The sequence below is a fragment of the Haliaeetus leucocephalus genome, unplaced genomic scaffold, assembly GCF_000737465.1.
Source record: "Haliaeetus leucocephalus isolate CR32 unplaced genomic scaffold, Haliaeetus_leucocephalus-4.0 Scaffold932, whole genome shotgun sequence".
In the NCBI taxonomy this organism is placed as follows: domain Eukaryota; kingdom Metazoa; phylum Chordata; class Aves; order Accipitriformes; family Accipitridae; genus Haliaeetus; species Haliaeetus leucocephalus.
The window spans coordinates 4,896,422-4,908,877 of record NW_010973368.1 but is presented as its reverse complement, the minus strand read 5'-3'; the positions used below and the strand labels follow the sequence as shown (position 1 = coordinate 4,908,877).

Here is a 12,456-nt window from a genome sequence, read left to right as displayed (position 1 = left end):
GATAACACACTGATGTTTTCAGTTGTTGCTCAGTAGTGTTTAGACTAAAGTCAAGGATTTTTCAGCTTCTCATGCCCAGCCAGTGAAAAAGCTGGAGGGGCACAAGAAGTTGGCACAGGACACAGCCAGGGCAGCTGACCCAAACTGGCCAACAGGGTATTCCATACCATGGGACATCCCATCTAGTATAGGAACTGGGGGGAGTGGGGGTGGGGGAACTGACGCTCGGGGACTAGCTGGGTGTCGGTCGGCAGGTGGTGAGCAATTGCCCTGCGCATCTTTTGTACGTTCCAATCCTTTCATTATTGCTGTTGTCATTTTATTAGTGTTATCATTATCATTATTAGTTTCTTCTTTTCTGTTCTATTAAACCGTTCTTATCTCAACCCATGGGTTTTGTTTCTTTTCCCAATTTTCTCCCCCATCCCACTGGGTGGCGGGGGAGGGAGTGGGCGGCTGCGTGGTGCTTAGTTGCTGGCTGGGTTTAAGCCACGACAGGGGTTTATGTAATGTAGTAAACCTAAAATTACTGTAGAGCTGATGGTTTTGGTTGGATTTTTTTTTTTTTTAAAGCAATGTGGCAGGCACTGCCTAGCTGATGTGGATGATGTTGGGACAGCCTCAGTGGGATACAGGTTTCCTCTTTAATACCTGTCCTAGGCTCTGTGTACTTTTGCATGTATCTGCTTTTAGGCAGCACAGTCCAGCTGATGAAGTAGATCACGGACAGAATTTGTATGAAAGTAGCAAAATGCTTTCTTTTTTGCTTCCTTTGGAAATTCAACCCATCTGCACCCACTGGAGAGGCCAACCTTCTTCTGCTTGAGAGCACCTTTTCCCCATGAACATGTGTGGGCAGGAGCTGGCATAGAGACACGTTCAACCCCTGCCCTCTTAGTTTTTTCATGCTGACCTAGCTGCTGGCCTTCAGGGTGGCACAGCTGCACCCAGCAGAAAAAAATAGAGACTGCAGCAGTGAAGGTGGTCCTCCCCCACGTCTGATTTCTGCTTTCTTCTGTGTTCTGGGGGATGCTGCAGTGGCTCCAGAAAAGCCCATGCTCCCAGCTTCCCCAGGTGAAAGCGTTCTATTCTCCAGTAACTGGGCGCTCACCATGGCAGCAGCAGTGCCCAGGTTGGGATGGCTAGGCACCCCCAGGGGTCTGGGCTTGCTACCCACACAGGTAGGGCTGGTGCCTGCCACCCCATCGGGGGACATGAACCAGGACAGAACCTGAGCAGGTGGAAATTTGGGGGCCTCATTCAGGCCACCCTCATTCCTTGTGCCAACTACTGTGGTGCTATGGGCACCAGCAGACTGCGGGTGGTAAACAGTGTAAGACATTCCAACCGTTTGCGATGGGGCATGGGGTCATTTTTGTCCCTGATGAGCTTGGCTGAGGGTGTTTCAGCCCAGTTGGTGCCTCACCCTGTGGGAGCCGTGCATGAGTCGGGTGAGCTGCAGAGAGCCTTAGGGAACGGGCCAGTTTTTGCCTCTCTCCATCTCCAGTGCAAGTTTGTGATACACTGAAGCGTGCTCCAGCTTCCGTCAGGGGACACAAGTAGTTCAGATAGCTCAGCAGTGCCCTGCTCTGGCCAAGAGCACTGTACATTTGCCTTGTGTCAGGCTACATGGTGCATGAAGCTGTCCTCTGCTGAAGCAGGCAGGGCGGGGAGGTGCTGCGCCAGCCACCTCTAAACCCCCAGCACCTTTGCTGGCTGAAATGCCATCTCTTTAGCAAAGGATGGAATCAGCTGCTCCAGTTTGTAGAGCTTTCTGGGATAGTCATAGTCACTCTGTTGTTGTGACAGTTGCCTCATACCCCTGAAAGCATCCCTGCAGCTCTCTTCAAGCAGTAAGACAGGTCCTGGGCAAGGATTCCCACACCTGGACACTGCTGAGCTGGCTGTGCCATGACACAGGGACTTCATGGCAAATACATGCAGGGAAAAGGAGCTGAGAGGCTGCTCAGCTGGGGAGGGCAGGAGGCACAGTATCGGCTTAGAAAAGCTGAGGGCGAATGAAAAAACAGCTTCAAACTGGAAAACTGAACCATGTGATGAAGGTTAGATTTTCTCATTATTTCCAGCCCAGGAGCAGCTTCAATGAAGTCTGTCCCAAGTGCTGTGCCAGCAGCTTGCAGGTAGCTGGGCTTTAAAGTCCCACTGGGACTTGTGTAATAGAGAAATGTAGCATCAGAGAAAGCATGGGTTCAGATGTCCACTGATGGATGCATCTTGTTCTCGGTGGCTGTGTGGGGACCAGCCACTTTTCTAGATCCCATGTCAGCAAGGAGAAACCCTGAGAAGGGCTGGGGTGTCACACTGCAGGTAAAACCCTGGCAGGTGCTAGGATGGACTGCAATGCTGTGTGGGTGGAGGCTGTGTCCCTCTTCTAAATCCTTGCTGCTGATGCTTGTCCTTCTGGGCCAAGATGTGGGACATTACAGAGCCTTTCGAGTCCTCTCAAGCTGATGAAGCAGCAGAAGGTGAGGCCTTGAAGTATCTGCCAGGTATCAGCTCTCAACTGCTGAGCTGCTTTACAGTTAGTGCTCAGTTAGCCTCAGCATGGGTGGTGTGTTTTGGGATGGGGACACCATGCTCCCTGGGGTCTAGCCCCAAGCCCCACAGATGCTGTGCATACCAGGCTGCAGCTATCAGCTTCTGCCTCTCTGGCAATCCCATTGGAAAGCAGGGGTGTGAGTTGGGCTGGATGCAAGGAGTAGGGTTGGGATGTGCTATCTGGACATGTAGCAGGGGACCCTTCCTGGAAGTGTAGGACCACATGTAGTCTGGGGAAACCGTGGGTGGTGCTGGGCTTCTCTGCTTCCCCTGGCACAGCAGGACTGAGAAGGGTTTGCCAGCTTCCTTGGGGGACAGCCATGGCCCAAAGGTTGGGATTATTGGCAGGGGCCACCTTGGGAAGCAGCCAGCCCAAGCATTCCTGATGCTGAGCTGGACTCTGTGCACCCAGTATCCATGTTTCCACCAGGTGCCCTGAGAGCCTGTGTAAGTGCTCCCCAGCCTATGACTGGAAGTGGGACTGCACTTATGTGGACTTTTTAACTGCACTTTTTTCATAGCATTTCAGGCAGAACTCACTAAATAATGTTTTTCTGCCAAAAATATGGAAGGCATGGAAACTCCAGGTTTTTTATTGGCAAGCAGAGGATGCTGTTGTAGAAAAGATCTTTATTGGGTTGGAAACCCACTGTCCACCAAACATTAATTTAGTTTGCTTTTTTTTTACCAGTGCTATCTGAGCATTGGTAGAGATATTAACTCTGTTCTTTGAATGCTGGCTAGTTAAAGAACCATTTTAGTTTAGTCCCCCCCATTTTCGTGGCTCTTCAAAATTCTCCTTATCATTTGCCAAGAGCCTGGTCGGTGACTGAGACTCCAAGTTGTTAAATATTCACCCAATAGAGAACACATCTCCCCAGATGAGCGGCAGTGCTGAAACAGAGACGTCCCCCTCCTTGTTTCATGGCTGCAGGGTCAGTTGTAGCAGACAAGCTTCTCACTGGGCTCTGAACATCCAGCCAGGAGAGGGGATCAGCCTGCAGCATTACAGGAACTGTGTGCATACAAACTGTCAACTGCCCCGTAAACTCTTACATAAAACAAGACAAGTGGGGAGAATGGTCCTCCAGGGAGATGCTTGGAACAATCAAATCCTCTTCTAATCGTCTCAGGGCAGAGAGGAAGCAGGGATTATTAAATGGCTTTTTATAGATCTTGAAAACTAGCCAGATCCCAAGGCTCGGCTGTTTCAGCTAAAGGCTTTAAATCAGCCTGCGCGAACTGGGTCCAGGCAGCTGAAGCAGCTGAGGTCTCTGCATATTTATTCCTGGCAAAGCGGCTGCCTGCTCCCTGTCAGTCTGCTGCTGCCCTTTACCATGTGTAGGAGTGGTGATGGGCAGCAGCCTAAGTCCCTCCATGCTACTTTGGGCAGGCAGCCAGCAGTCCCAGCCTGGCAGCAGTGGTTTGTGTTTCACCTGCATGTGGCAGAGCACAAGTAACCACACTGCCAGTGCCCAGAGGTGCTGTTCGGTCACCTGTGCTGGTTCTGTGGGCTCTTGAGTCCCTTTCTCCTTGCTTATTGCAGCAGACCTGCAGAAGCAGGGGCTCGCGTGCTTTTATGACAACACTCAGCTGGTGGCCTGGGTGGATGTCGCGTTCCTCTGTTGCCTCCTGTCACATGTGCCATCCCTCTGCTCCGTCGTTTGGCCTGCCATCCAGAAACACTGCATTGTGTACAGCCTCATCACCACTGTCCGTCTCCTCAGGTAAAATGGACCACGTCATTTCAGACCCTGGCCGGGCTGCCATCGTTTGGGACATCACAGGGCAAGTGCAGCGCGCGTGTGCTCTGGCCGAGCCGGAGCTGTGCAGAAGAACAGCTCTTATTGCCTCTCACAATTTTATTGTGAAATGCCATTGCAAACTTTGTCACGGTTTGTCACTTCCCCAAGTCCCCAACTGCTGGAGTCACGGGAACACTTTAGGGTTTCAGCTTTCTGTTTGTCTAGAGGAAGTTGTAGACTTTATGGATATAAACCTGAAAATATGATCAAAAGGAGTCAAGGGAGGTCCAGATCAAACACAATGCTGGCATTGAAACCCCGCTCCTGCCAGGGCCTCAGATTATCGCTGCAGGATAACCTGTTGTGAGACAGCGCAGGAAACAAGGTGCAGAGAAGCCGCCTTCAGTCTCCACAGTTGAAAAAGCAAACTCAGTATTTCACTTTAAACTGCTGCCGTAGCTCTCGGGAGGGCTCCGAGTGCAGGGGTACGACCTGTACCTCCTGCTCCTGACTCCTGGGGGTGCCCAGCCCCTGTGGTCAGGCCAGTCCTGGCCACCTGCTGAGGTGACCAGTGAGGGGCCAAACGTGAGGCTGCTCTCCATGCTATGGGCGAGGCTGTTCACTAGTAAAAGGTTTGCTGATCCTGCAAAGGCTAACTGCTTCCTCCTTTCCAGCTAAACCTAGTTTCTCCCCCATCAGCTAAACCTGGGTGATGCTGGCTGTTTATTGCAGGGCTGAGGGAGGGCAGGCAGACAAGTAGTGGGGATCCAGCTGGAGAGGGGAGAGGAGAGGAAAAGATAGGAGAGACCTTGCTTGAGGGAATCTGCCTGCAGTGGGGAGGGACCTGGACTTCAACATGTTCCTGTGCCGCTGCAGTTGTGGTATGACCTATGTGCACTGGGGGAGAAAGTGCAAGGGATGACTTTTATGCACATCCACACCTTTTTTTTTTTTTTTTTTAACAGACCACTACATGGCAAAATTAACAATCCTAGTCTGCCCATCTCTCCATTGGCAGTGTTAAGGCCCATGGATTAACTTTAACGCAAGGCAATGAGGTTCCATCAGATCGGAAGAACCTTTCTAGCTGGTTAAGACGGCTGTTGGAAAGGAGTCGTTATAAGAAACTTTAATGGGATGAATCCCAGCAACTGTCAATTCAGCCACGGACGGTGCGGTGGGATATTCCCTGCTGCTTCCTCCGGCTTTCCCTCGCCGCAGAACCTTCAAACCCCACGACCCCACCCGTGCCGTGCGTCCCACCGCCGGCTCCAGGCACCTGCTCCGCCGCAGCGTAGCCCGGGCTCTGCGGGAGCACCCTCTCCCTCTCCCGGTACGCTCGTTTCGGCTGCCTCCGCTCTCGGGTAGAAGCAACTCCTTTGCGACAGTGCCACCGTGAGGCCGCGGGCCAGGAGCCTCTCTGGGGGCGGGGGGCGAAGGGGACGGGACGGTCCCAGCGGCGCTGCGAGCCCCTGCCGTTCCCGAGGGAAAAGCTCTCTTCTTCCTTAACCGTGGCAGCAGTCCTTCTGAGGAGTTGCGCTCGGTGGTTCCCCTGCCTGTATGGTTCAAGGCTGGGTCTGGGCCGGCAGTAATTTTGTTAGTTAATTTTGTGAAATCCCTCCTAGAGAAATCCTGGCAATGTACAGCTGGAGCTGGAGTGGAAATAGCATGCGTGGAAGGGGGTAGTTATGCACGAGAAGCGGATGGGCAAAATGAGGCAGTATGTGTCTCCTTCACCAGTTTCTCTGATCAGCGCCCCGGGGGGGTCACCCTTTCTTTCAGGAGCACCGCTTTCCATGTACCTGCCACCAATTTCTAAACAGCTACCGCTTCCCTTCATGAAACAATAGTACCTCTGAGGCTAAATCAGTGAGCAGGATCTGAGATACACTCTGAGCCAGAACATGGTCCAAAATCTTTTTCTCTTCCCTCAGGCACAACTTCTGTTTCCATGGACATGCTGTTCCTATTGCCGGCTGCTACCTCTGTCCATCGCAATTTCATTATACGCTTCTGCACGCACTTCTAATTCTTGCATTGCTGAATGCTCTTAAAGCAGCTACAGTGCTTATCGTGCCATGATGGCTGAATGGTTATAGGACTTTATACGCAGCCTGTAAAGGACTCCTGTTTACTTGATGAGAATGAGCTACAGGAAATACAAGCTACACTAGACTTGTTACTATTAATTTCAGCATCCTTTACCTAAAATGATCCTAGATCAGAGGTTTCAGATAAACCAGCTCTGATTGATTGCCAATGCAATTCTTCACAGGAGTGGGAGATGAGAATATCCCTTCACACCTGTGTGCACACTGGTAATTGACATTTGATTTTGTTTGTCCTGCAGGGAAAATAAGAGTCAATGCTGAATGGCTGGTGGCCATTTTCTGTGCAGCCCTGAACAGCAGCACGCAGCAGAGCCTGCCTCACCAGAAGGCACTGAAATTACTCAGTGACCTCTGTGTTCCTGAACGCTGCCCCATCTGTGCAGAGCAGAAAACTTCCTGCCCACGGTTTATGTGCAAGAGTTTTGCCAGCAAAGGCTTTGCCTCTTCAAGGACTCAAGAGGGGTAAGTAAAGGGTTGAATGCTGAGGTACTGCTTGTCCAGGCTTCCTCTTTGCTCTGAAACTTGCCTCATCCCACAGCTGAAGCATGGGCTGTCTTGTTGGGTTGGAAGGTGCTGAACTCTGTGTTGCCCTTAGGACCACAAACCTGCCAGGGAAGATTGCCTTAGATGATGTATTAGCAATAAAAGACCTGGACTATCATCCCTGAGTTATTTTGTCCCTGGTTCCTGTTTGGCTACTTATCAGGGTTGTATGAAGCCACTGATCAGGACTGGAGCATTGGATGCAGAAAAAAAAATTCCTATGGGAGTATCTGGAGAGGACAGTTCTTCGGGGTAATAAACTTACGGTAGTTTGTGGACAAGACTACTAAGGATGTTAAGCCAGGGGAAACACTGCTTGAGGGAAAGGAGTCCTGCTTGTGCAGGATTGTTCTAGAGCCATTGGGCTCAGTTTTGCCCCACATGGCAGAGTAATTCCTGGAACACTTTAGATTCAAGTTTCTGAGTCTGATTGTTTCTCAAAGACCCAAGAAAGGGACTTGTAGTCACACACTGAAGGAAACCTTTATTTGTTAAATTATTAGCAGGCTGCTTCAGACTGTTATGGCCCACAAACGTTTCCACTCCAGAACCTTCCCCTGCTTTGACCTGACAGCTGCACAACTGAGAGAGCCTCCCTTTACCCAGCTGCTAGAAAAGAGTGAGCTTGTCCAGCGCCATCTTGTTCTACTATAGCAGGCACCCTTTGGGGACTGGCCTACAAAGCAATGTGGGCTGATCAGCACCAAGACATCTCTTACTTCAGCTGTAGTGGAGCCTGGTGTGATGTTGGATAACAAGCCTCCATTCTCCAAGCCGCTACTGACATTTTCTCAGAAATTCCAGAGGAAACTGCTGACCATGATTCTAAATCCTCATAAAGTATAATGAAGCCCATGGCAGAATGCTTTGCTGAGGTCTCATCCCAGCCCCCTCACAGGACTGAGAGGTGCAAGAACCAGCCCTGTTTGCTCTTGGACTCCTTAAAATATTCCAGCCAATAACTCTATGTACACATTTGCTTCTACATGTTTCACTCTCTAGACTGCTCAGCAAACTTGCTTCTCCCTGGCTGCCTGAGTCTTGCTTTATTTTGGTCTGAATTTGCTTATTACATAGTCATCTTGGCCTACAAACTGCTTCAATTTCACTGCATTTCTGTTGCAGTTTCAATAGAAAACTGAATTACAAAACCAAGTTACAGTTGTTTTGTAGTGGCTACAGCTTTGGTGTAAATAACTAAACAGGCTTGGGCCCAGTTTTGTTTGTTTGTTTTTTAATTTTTCCATGGGGGATCTTGAGGAAGCCATTGCTGCCAGGCAAAATAGTAATGATTTAGTCAGGAGCTCTTTCTGTTGAGCCAGGCTTAAATCAGCACTTATTGATACTTCCTTGCTGGCAACAATGCACCCCACCACCACCAATCATATGGTACTTCTTTCAAGGAAAAAGGAGATAATTGGGTATTCTGTCCAAATCCACCCAGAACAAAGCATTTTTTTATTTCCTAAATTCTCTAGTTCAGCTTGCAGTATTCTCTTATACTTCTGGCCATCATCTATCCTGTCTTTCAGTACTGTTTACTATGATAAACCACTGCTTGGTTTTGCCTCTCAGGAAATAATTTCTGTGGTGAGGCCAGGGATTAGTTGTGCATGTTGTAGCTAGGCCCCTCGCTTAATTATGATTGCTGACAGCAGCTGGCACCAAACCTGTATAGCAGTTATTGTATATGCCATTTATCTTACGTCTGGGCTTTACAGTGAGCCCAGTCTGCAGACACTAAAGCCTGGGAGAAATCTATTCACGTGAGCTGCAGGGAAGTTGTTATCAATCACTGGTAATTAAAATATGTCTATGATTGTTTGTTGGTCTTTTTAATCAACTGTGAAGCAGAAGTCAAAGACAGTGGTACAGTCTGATTTATAGCTTCTGCTTCATTTAGTTCCTGGAAGCAAACAAAGGATTGCAGAAAAGCGCCAATGTGGGGATGTGTTTGCTGTCATCAAATGGCTACGAGCTGCAATGGCCTTTTCTATATTTGGGAGAAGGTGGAACTGTACCTCCTTGGACAAATTGCAAGGTAATAAGGGTATATTCTGCTGTCCCTGCTGGTCTTCTTACAAAGTGCAGTGCGAGTCTCTAATCCTGCCTCTGGCTGCCCTGCAATATGGGGAGAGCATCTGCTTCTACCCCAGTCTGGGCTCGTTGCAAAGGAGGAACTGTAGTATAGGCCTCCAGTCCTGCTTCTTGGATAAACTGTGAAAAAGTGAGGGCATCTGCTTTCTTTCCTGATCGGGATTTTTGCTCCAGGAAGAGACCCATGTTGTCTCTGTAGGGGAGGGCAATGGATCTGTTGAACAGTGGCTCCTCAATCCCCAGCAACTCTCGCACGTGTCGTGAAATCTCCTGAAATACAAGACAAAATACCAGAAATTCTCATTTCACAGGGCAACAGCTAATAACATTCATTCTGTGTCAGAGCAGGAGGAAAAAGAACTGAATTTCTGAATTTCAGAACTGTTTCATGCTTGAAGTTGCAACTTGAGAGGGATCTGAACACATGAGCGCCATGCGACATTGTAAAAGCAGAGCAGACTGCACATTCTCCAGATTTACTGTGGGGGATGGCATCACATCCGGTCTCTTACTGGCACAAATAGCTCTGCTTTCCTCTTTGCACTTGCAGAACAAACAAGTTATGGGTGAATGAGCTGGAGTCTGTTCTGCCTAATGCAAAAACATTGCTGCTTGCTAAGTTATATTGTCAACAACAAAGTCTATACACAGAAGAGGTGTAAAAACTACTAAACCAATAAGCCATATTGCTCATTAAGAAAATGATGGGTGACTGGCTGTCTGAGCCAGCTGGACTTGGAACTGTTGTGAACAGAGCCTTGCCATTATTTCCGAAGTCACTTCTGAGAATGTAACTTTCTGATTTGACTGAAGCTTTGAAATACAATCCACAAGGTTTTACTGATCTTCCACAGCATTTGCTCAAACACTTCCTCCAACTTTGGCTTGACTCTGAAGAGCAGTACCCTACTTTGTGTGATAACCAAAAAACCACCGGATGAGTACCTTCAGTGGGTTTGGTATTTAAAATATCAGTACAGTGGGATTAAAACCAGCAGCAACTTCACTTGTTCATGCTGCGTAGCTTCCACATAATTCACTGTGTAGTTCTCTACCAAACTGCCATTTCCTTTAAATTGCAAAAAGTTTCTATCTCACTGAGCTGATGCTATCACATTTATTTCTATAGTAACTATCTCGGTTTTAACTGTTCACAGCCTTTCATTGATATTTCTTGTTGGGAAGCTGATGTGCCCAGGATTATGGCCTTAACTTTGCTCTGAAACCTGCTCTAGTACACACTTCCTAAAAGACCCAGAGGGCCACATCCTACTCAGAGCTCTGCATGCTTGGATTCTATCAAAATAAAGTTCTCTAGAACACAAATAACTGGCAGGATAGGGCATGATCTTCAAGAACATCTAGGTTCCACTGAAATCTGTGAGATGTTTCCAATTCGCTTGCAAGCTTTGGAAAACATTACAGAGACAGTCTCATTTCCAAGCTTGCTGCAGTGTGCTGGCTATTGCCTTATCCAAGCTCCAAGGAATTTCAGTTTCTACAGGAGGAAGAATGGGTTACAGTTGATACCTCTAACCTGTGGCTTACTGTTTCTCAGCAGTTAAACCACCACCATACATAATCCCTATATTCCAATGTGAGGATGAGGCTTACAAAGCCTAGAAAATTCTTGCCATCTTTGATAAGTGCAAATGACTATAAAGGCTGTATCTGCTTGTCCTAGAAATACTCTTGAAAGGCTGCTGTCTGAAAAACGAAGCATTGTAATTTGATGCCTTCTCCTCCAACCAACAGGCAAAGTTATGGCACTAGTCAATGTTTTTGGTGGCATATTTCATTTCAAACAAACAGTTAAGATGGTGCAGCCAAACAGGACTGTGATGAAATTGCTTTTTGGTGCTCTAGAATAAAACAAACAGTGTTCATACCCTAGTCGTTGGAGCATAAAGATTTTTCTCTTTTCCTGGTTATTTGAACTTCTACCTTGTGTCCTCTGGGGAAAGCAACTTTAAATTATGATGCGAAACAAATGATTTGGCTCTGTAAATGCAGCCCCGAGTCCCTCTATGGTTTCTATTAGGGAGGGCAAGGAGGGTAATGAAATTTAAGTCAACTTGCTTATTTTCTGAACTTCCAGGATGCTTTGGAAGGCCAGACTGTAGCCCCAAACTTCTGTCTAGTTATCTTAACTATCACTGTTTGTTAAAGAAAAGATGTAGGTTTAAAGAAAAATGACCAGACAATTACATGTTTACAAAATGAGGAAGAGACAGCTGTTTGTGTTCAGCAAAGTGTAAAACAAGGAAGTAAAAATGAGTTGCCCTTCTGCTGCTTGAGATCAGTGGCTCAATTACTGCAGTTTAAATTTGACTAGATTTTTAGAAATTCTACAAATCAGTAAATGGAAAACTACTGAAAAGAAATTCTGAGGGATACTTACGAAGGCGCATGCATCTTGCTAAGCAATTTCATGGGGGAAGAGGAGCAACACAGGCTTAAAGAAAGGCTAAGCACTTCTGATGCACTTACGGTGTCCCAGAAGGGAAGCCTGCTATCTCCAGCCGGCTAAGGATTTATACCTGAAAAGACTCGAGAAATGTAGCTGTTTGGCTGAACAAATTGGGTCGTCCAGTTTCAGGCTCACTCCGAATAAGCAATCTGCCTGGGGGGACAGGCTATAGCCTAGCTTGCTTGCAAGCAGAAAGGGTCAGAGAGCTGAGTGGGCTCCGAGGGGCTGAGGAGGGAGCTCCGGGACCCGCAGCCGGCCGCACCTGCATGTGGCCGAAGTCCGTGACACCCATGGCGGGCAGGCTGGAGCAGTTCACGAGGATGAGGCGGCGGCCGGTGATGCCGTTGGTCCTGAAGCACTCCTGGAAGCGGAGGGAAGGGCGGGTGGGCCGCGGGCAGCGGGTCGCCCTCGGCCATGACCGCCTCCCCCGCCCCCAGCGCTCACACACGCAGAGTTCAGGGCCGCCGGCTCAGGTGGCGGTGAGGGCGTGTGCTTCCCGCCCGGGCCGGGAGCCCCGCACCTCGTACTGGGGGAGGCCGAGCTGCACCACCCACTCGGCCACCTCCGCGGCGCTCCAGGCCAGGAAGGGGCAGGCGGACCGCGGCCCCCCCGCGCCGTCGGGCTCGGGCTGCGGCCACTCGGCCGGCCCCGGGCTCGGCTCCATCGGTGCCGTCCCCAGGCCGCCGCGGTAACGCGTCCTTCCGGGCCCACGTTCCCATAGCAACCGCCGCTTCCTGGAGGCGCACCCCGTCTCCCTTCCGCCACCCCCTCCACCCTGTCGGCCTACAAAGCCGCCTGCCTCCCGCGCCTGGCGGCTCTGCGGAACTAGTTTTTGCTTGGCTGCGTTGTCGAGGGGGCAGACTGAGGGAAGAGCACCGAGGCACCACCCTCTCCCTTCTGCCTGGCTCACGCGCACCCGCTCGGCTCCTGC

The 12,456-nt window shown here is 49.4% G+C and overlaps 1 protein-coding gene across 1 annotated transcript in view; it reads left to right on the top strand.

The window, feature by feature from the left end:
* Window positions 1-2,431: 2,431 nt before the first annotated feature.
* Window positions 2,432-12,456, top strand: part of TMED8 (transmembrane emp24 protein transport domain containing 8) — a 20,191-nt gene continuing 10,166 nt past the window's right edge. The window contains exons 1-2 of the mRNA XM_010584007.1: window positions 2,432-2,486; window positions 4,260-4,286. Coding sequence (XP_010582309.1) covers window positions 2,432-2,486; window positions 4,260-4,286 — 82 coding nt within the window. The remainder of the gene's footprint in view (window positions 2,487-4,259; window positions 4,287-12,456) is intronic.